General features: G+C 55.7%; 1 protein-coding gene across 1 annotated transcript; it reads left to right on the top strand.

The window, feature by feature from the left end:
• Positions 1-1,988: 1,988 nt before the first annotated feature.
• On the top strand, positions 1,989-4,890 carry LOC113888841 (basic proline-rich protein-like; the record flags this gene model as incomplete). The annotated part of the gene is made up of 1 exon (XM_027535826.1): positions 1,989-4,890. A coding segment is annotated over one exon (2,902 nt), but the record flags the coding sequence as incomplete, so codon positions are not given.
• Between the last annotated feature and the right edge of the window lie 2,577 nt (positions 4,891-7,467).

Here is a 7,467-nt window from a genome sequence, read left to right as displayed (position 1 = left end):
AAGAAAACAAAAAATCAAGAGATCATTCCTTACTGAACTTCTCAAACAAGATCAAGGAATTATGGTTAAATGCCAGCTGTAAATCATTTCTGCTCCTAGAGAGGTCAGATAGAGCTTATGATATTTCTCGCTTTTTTCAGACATAATTTAGGTCTGAGAAAAAGCTTTTGTGTCCTCCAATCTCGAATCTTATTGGGGATAGAAGTCCAAATTTGCTCTGACATACTATAAAAAGAATCTCAAGAGCAGAGGGCAAAACTAATTTATAATATATGAATTATGTCCAGTGTTATTTTAAATAGATTTTAAACTAAATATATAAAGTTTCACCGATCAATACAATTCTGGGTTCTGAAACCTCTACATGTCACATGCCTGATGTATAACACACAATGTCAGCTCAGGAGAAAGAAATATTCCAATGAGTAAGCCAAAGAAACAAGATTCAAACTCAATAAAACCATGTTAGACTAGGATTTTTTAAGTTCTTTCCTATTATTTTGAAGCTTCTACTTTGTGAATAATAACATGTTTCCCTTGTCCTAGACACCCAAGAGTGTGTCTTCTCTCCTGGGCATAAGAATCTCTAGAATTACACATAGTAGTAAAGAGTGGCCCAAGCTGACATGCTCACAGTGACCAAATTGTACTATTTTAAACTGACACAGGCTCCACTATGAAGCTGCAATAATGATGTATTTGCTTTCTAGACATGAATGAGTTGCCTTACTGAACATACTCCAGGAAGGCCATCCATAGAAATTGGCTTCTAATCCATACAGAATAATTCATTGGTAAATTTTCTTTCAGGAAGCCCACGATTTATCTAGACTATGATCTTTACATATCTGGATCCTCAAACTAGACCAAAGGGAAAACCTCCGCTGGTGCTATGCTGACAACTGATGGTCCCTAACCTGCATCTTCTGAGATCAGAACCAGTGCAGTAGGTGATCAATTCATGAATTGAGCAAAAGAAAAACCTTCTACAAGGTAGGATACAGGCTCATTCTAGTATGACACTTAGGGCTAAGTGCCATAAGGAAGTACAAGAAAAGAACAGTAACACATGAAGCATGTATGACAAGGAGGCACCACAAGCCAAAGCAAGCTTGGTTCAAATCCTGGCTAAGCCATTACCATTGCACACCCTGAAGAACAGTCTAAAGTTTAACTGTTGTACTAAATTTCTAAAAAGAAGTGAAGAAAGAGCCTTACCTGCCAGGAAGGGAGGTTATGGGGTGCAGCATCCAGCCAGGTGAGGGCTCTGCATTCCCTGCGGGCTGGAGATGATGGCAGAGGAGCAGCAGTGAAGAAGGTGCTCCTGGCTCCAGGCTTCGCAGAGAAGCTGGGAAGGTCCCCATAGGTGCCGGACCACCCCCCGACAGGGTGGGTGGCTCCTGCACTCAGCTTTGCACAGGGCCTCTGAGACCCACGCAGGGAAGGGCTGACCGATAGAAACGCAGGCACCAAGGTGGCTGCATGATGAGGTGCTAGACAGGATGAGCTCTGGAGGAGGAGGCCCCCACAGTCCTGAACAGTCTCTGCATGGTGGCCCATCTGGTGCCAAACTCCTGGCACCCACAGTGGGAAGCCTCGGCTGCTAGAGAGTTCAGGAGGGGTCATGCGCTGGGGCCCCGCCCTTGCCCCGTAATTTGCCACGTGTGGGCTTGCAGCCCAGTTTCTCTGTGATGCGTATACCATGGACATGTCACAAGTGCCAGGCTGAGAAATCCTGCCTCCAGTGCGTATTTGACCACGAGAGGAGTCAGAAGCTGGGTAGACGCTCTCCCAGTTTCACACTCTATTCTCAGGGCGTTTGGCGCACAATCTGTCCTATATGGGCAATTTACTGTGTAAATTTGTTTCCGCGCTCCGCCGCCGGAACCCGCTGGGCCGTCGCTCGCTGTTTTGCCCTCTCGGGATGCCATCACATCTGGCCGGGGCCACCCCGCTGCTCCAGCTCCTGCTTTACACCCTGGTCACAGGCTGCTCAACCAGGATCGATTACCTTTATCATCCAGCTTTTACATTGCGCCGAAAAGGCAGTACCCCATCCAGCAGGCTGGGTACTCCCCTGTGGGCGTCCTACCCGTGACGAACTTGAGGAACTCGCCAAAGAAGCAGCCTGTCTTGTCCACTCGTAATTCCATGATGTTCGGACCTTCGAGAACCGTCAGAATTCCTCCACCGGGGCGCAAAATTACTCTCCTGCGTTCACTAACTGAGCTACCTGCCCGGGTAGTCAAGGTTGGGAACCCGGTACCAACCAGGCACCTCCCACTTTGTTGCACAAAGGAGAGTGAGGCGATGGTCCAAGAAGAGCCCAGGGAAAGCATAACAAAGGAGGAAGGTCACACAGAGGCCGAAGGAGAGAACAATGGAAAGATAAGTCTGTACTGCGACCGGGATATAACAATGACACCCAGGCCCCAGGAGCCCAGCGGGGTCCTCACGTCCCTCCAGTGCAGTCCTGAGCCTCCAAACCTACCCCCGGTGCACCCAGAAAGCAACTTCAATGAGAAAGCCCAGGTGTCTTGGCAGAACTCTTCCTCTGAAAGCCTCGCCATCTGCTTAGACGACACTGCTGGAGACGGCCAGCCTCCCTCGCAGCCCGGCCCCCTGGCCAGGGTGCTCTCTGCCTCAAGCCCGTGCTGCAACCTGCTGCCCGAGAGGCCAATAGAAGAAGTGCTGGGTGAAGACCACCGACCCAGCTCCCCGGAGTCACTGATGTCTGGGAAGGCGCTGCAGCGTGAACAACCTTCAGACACCCCACGGAGCAGTTCTTCTGCCCTGGGATCTGCCCGCAGTAGGCACCCCCTCAAGCGGAAGAGACCCCTGCCGGTGTTTCTGCCCCTGCCGCCACTGCTGCCACCACTACCACCACCGCTGCCTCTGCCGTGGGGTCGCAGTGACCTTCCGCTGCCTCCGAAGCTTCCAGGCATGACTCTCGCCAAAACCTGGGGCACCCTGAAACAACGCATGGAGCGTCAGCGAAACAAAATCCTGAAGGATGTAAGGAAGGCTATGCGTCGCTGCAGTGCCCCTCCACCTGCCCCAGGGACCACAGGCTCCCTGGCTCCGGTCAGTCACATTTTGGAGGTCCCTCCTACCACCACCCACTTGGCTGAACTGTCCTCCAGATTCCCCAGTCTGGCTGGCCTTCCACCTTATACGGATCAGGAGGCAAGATACACAGCCCCTGCATCCTCTCATTCTGCAATTCCTGCAGATTATCTTTTTCCTCCAGTTTGGAATCCCATTGTGGGAATTACCCTTAAGGAGGATGAAGGCACTCGGTGTTCAGTCAAAGCAACACCACCTTTTACTTCTGACCTCTCTACACCTCTGAGCACCCCAACCCTCTCCTTCCAGCCACCCTCCTACAAAAATGAATCCCCAACACCCATGTGTGTAGATTCTCCCCCTCCCTTAAACTTACTCACCCCTCTTCCAGACCCTCCCGTCCCTCCCCCTGTTCTAACTGAGCAGCCCATTACTTCTACTGCCATCCCTTCTACCACCACAGTCATGGCATCTACAAGTGTGCCCTCTCCTTCAGATTCGGGCATCACGGACATGGACACTACTCCCCCTTCTCAAGCTGTAATTTTTCAGTCTCCCCCAGGTATTGGGGTGGAGCAGACACACACTGCAGAGAGACCAGGCACCACCATCCAATTTGTGCCCATGGTCTCCCGCCACGCTTCAATTTTTAACTATCCCTTTGACTCCCGAAACAACCCTCAGCCCACATTTGCGACCACTGATAAGCAGAAGAGAGCCTCTGTCTTGCCCAGCCCCCCATCTGGGGCTCCCGCTGCCGACTTCCCCAGGCCCCCGTTCGGGACTCCTGCTGCCATCTTTCCCGGGCCCCCACCTAGGACTTCGGCTGCCGTCTTCCCCGGGCCCCCACCGGGGAACCAGGCGGCCGTCTTTCCCGGGCCCCCAGCTAGGACTTCGGCTGCCGTCTTCCCCGGGCCCCCACCGGGGAACCAGGCGGCCGTCTTTCCCGGGCCCCCACCTAGGACTCCGGCTGCCGTCTTCCCCGGGCCCCCACCGGGGAACCAGGCGGCCGTCTTTCCCGGGCCCCCACCTAGGACTCCGGCTGCCGTCTTCCCCGGGCCCCCACCGGGGAACCAGGCGGCCGTCTTTCCCGGGCCCCCACCTAGGACTCCGGCTGCCGTCTTCCCCGGGCCCCCACCGGGGAACCAGGCGGCCGTCTTTCCCGGGCCCCCACCTAGGACTTCGGCTGCCGTCTTCCCCGGGCCCCCACCGGGGAACCAGGCGGCCGTCTTTCCCGGGCCCCCACCTAGGACTTCGGCTGCCGTCTTCCCCGGGCCCCCACCGGGGAACCAGGCGGCCGTCTTTCCCGGGCCCCCACCTAGGACTTCGGCTGCCGTCTTCCCCGGGCCCCCACCGGGGAACCAGGCGGCCGTCTTTCCCGGGCCCCCACCTAGGACTCCGGCTGCCGTCTTCCCGGGCCCCCACCGGGGAACCAGGCGGCCGTCTTTCCCGGGCCCCCACCTAGGACTTCGGCTGCCGTCTTCCCCGGGCCCCCACCGGGGAACCAGGCGGCCGTCTTTCCCGGGCCCCCACCTAGGACTCCGGCTGCCGTCTTCCCCGGGCTCCAACCTGGGGATCAGGCTGTTGTCTTCCCCTGGCCCCCACCTAGGACTCTGGCTGCCATCTTCCCCGGGCCCCCACCTGGAAATCAGGCTGCCTTCTTCCCCGGGCTCCGACCTGGGGATCAGGCTGCTGTCTTCCCCTGGCCCCCACCTAGGACTCTGGCTGCCATCTTCCCCGGCCCCCACCTGGAAATCAGGCTGCCGTCTTCCCCGGGCTCCGACCTGGGGATCAGGCTGTTGTCTTCCCCTGGCCCCCACCTAGGACTCTGGCTGCCATCTTCCCCGGGCCCCCACCTGGAGATCAGGCTGCCTTCTTCCCCGGGCTCTGACCTGGGGATCAGGCTGCTGTCTTCCCCTGGCCCCCACCTAGGACTCTGGCTGCCATCTTCCCCCGGCCCCCACCTGGAGATCAGGCTGCCGTCTTCCCCGGGCTCCGACCTGGGGATCAGGCTGCTGTCTTCCCCTGGCCCCCACCTAGGACTCTGGCTGCCATCTTCCCCCGGCCCCCACCTGGAAATCAGGCTGCCGTCTTCCCCGGGCTCCGACCTGGGGATCAGGCTGCTGTCTTCCCCTGGCCCCCACCTAGGACTCTGGCTGCCGTCTTCCCCGGGCCCCACCTGGAGATCAGGCTGCCGTCTTCCCCAGGCCCCCACCTGGGAATTAGGCTGCCGTCTTTCCCGGACCCCCACCTGGGGCTCCAGCTTCTGTCTTCCCTGGGCCCCCATTTGGGGATCAGGCTGCCATCTTCCCCAGGCCCCCATCTGGGGCTCCGGCTACTGTCTCCCTTGGCCCCCCATCTAAGGCTCTGGCTGCTGTCTTGCCCAGCCCCCCACCTAGGGCCCCAGTTGATGTCTCCCTTGGTCCCCCATCTACAGCCTTGTCTTCCCCAGCCTCACTATTGAGGACTCCTGCTGGTGTCTTCCCCATCCCTCCATCTAGGGTTCTGGCCGCTTCTCCCCTGGCCCCCCATCTATGGCTTTGGGTCCTGTCTTCCCTGGCCTCCCCGTCTAGGGCTTTGGCTGTTTCCCTCAATCCCCAAATCCTGCCTCAACCAGCACCCCAACGATGGCTTCAGCTCCTGTTTCCCACAACCCCTCATCTATGGCTTCAGCTCCTGTTTTCCCCAGCCCCACATCTATGGCTTCAGTTCCTGTTTTTCCCAGCCCCTCACCTATGGCTTTGGCAGTTATCTATGCTCCAGCAGATGGCATCTCTACAGATGTCAAACCAGTCTTTGACATCGATGCTATGCATAAAACACCTCCTCCTCAGACTGCTATTTTCCAGTCTACCTCTGACTCCAAGGAGAACCACTACCCATATCACATGGCTATTCTTGGTTCTGAGAACACAGCGCCCAGTGGTGGCAATGCCTGGACCCAAGCCTCAACTTATTTGCCTGTGGATTTGGTCAACAGAGGTACCCATGTTTCAAGTGAAGCTTGAAACCAGAACTCACCATTCAGCCCACATCTGGGGCCAACAATAGGAAGAAGCCTAACAAGTCTATTCCACTGGGAAACCCATTAGCCCTAGAACAAGATAGAAAGCTAACGTCTTCTGCAGTCCAGCCACCCAGAGGAAGCAAAATGGATTCAGGTTTGCCAGATCCCCTGTCTGCTATCACCACCATCAACATGCAGCCGGCCTTTGTCTACAACTCAGGTATTTTCCCCAGGGATGTATTTGCTACTACTGGTTTTGGAGTGGATACCACAGTGCCCAGTACTGGAGACAGTAGCTTGCTGTCTGCTAGTACCATATCAGGCCCACTGTTGATGGGACCTGCAGCCTCTATGGCTGGTGGGAGTTTTGGGGTTGGTATGAATGCCCTAGGCCTCACTTATTCAGAAGCATCTGGCCCACCTAACTTTTGGACAGAACTGTGTGGGGCACCCAGCACCACTTGTGTTCCTACTGTGGGCCAGATCACCTGGGGGTCATCTCATTGCAGCATGGCTGCTGCAGTATGAAGGGCAAGCCACCATCCCAGCATCCAGGCACATATCTGCTTTCAACTTGAATCCCAATGCCTGGGGTCTACCTGAGCCGAATCCAGGTGGTAGAGTGATGGCAGGGGACACCACCATCCTTATGGTTAGAGGTCAGGGTGTTACCACTTCCCATCACTGCACCTAGGACCCATATGAGTGTAGAAAATCTACAGTTACAAATCCCATCACCATGGAGAAGAAATTTGTGTTAAGGAACAAGTCAATTTCCACTTTCCACCAGAGCAACACTGCATCCATTGGATTTGCAAGTGTGAGACCCACCCCTGGCTTGGAACCCACCTGTCCAAGATGCAAGTGGTGGTGGTATAGGAGGGAACAACATCATTCCCAGGATTGGAGGACCTGGTATCCACACTTCCCATCAGTACAACTGGGGCCCACCTGGCCAATACACCATGGGTGGAACATATGGGAGGAGCAACATCTCATCTAGGATGGGAGGCCCCAGTGTCAACACCTGCCATTGGACTTGGAACTCACATATGCAAAGCACAGAGCGGGCGTTGGGGGACAGCACCACACTTGCTATGACTGGGTACACGTCTGGTGTTCCATTCACACAAAGCACCCAGGCCTCCGAACCCAAACCCACACAGTACGACGGGGGATAGCACCATATATACTTAGAGAGGAACTTCTATGCTCAAAACACCTGGGACCCCAACTCAGGGCACCCTTCTGACTTAGGAGGAGCACAGCATTGTGTTTAGCGGCTCCTGGTCAGGGAAGCTGCGTCTGTGCTCTGGGTCTGGTACTTTTATCACCTGCCCAGGATTTCATTGGAGCATTAGCGAACTCCTTTCTTCTGTGAAAAAACTCAACAA

Source organism: Bos indicus x Bos taurus, unplaced genomic scaffold (assembly GCF_003369695.1).
Source record: "Bos indicus x Bos taurus breed Angus x Brahman F1 hybrid unplaced genomic scaffold, Bos_hybrid_MaternalHap_v2.0 tig00002444_arrow_arrow_obj, whole genome shotgun sequence".
In the NCBI taxonomy this organism is placed as follows: Eukaryota; Metazoa; Chordata; class Mammalia; order Artiodactyla; family Bovidae; genus Bos; species Bos indicus x Bos taurus.
This window is presented reverse-complemented; position numbering and strand designations above follow the sequence as displayed.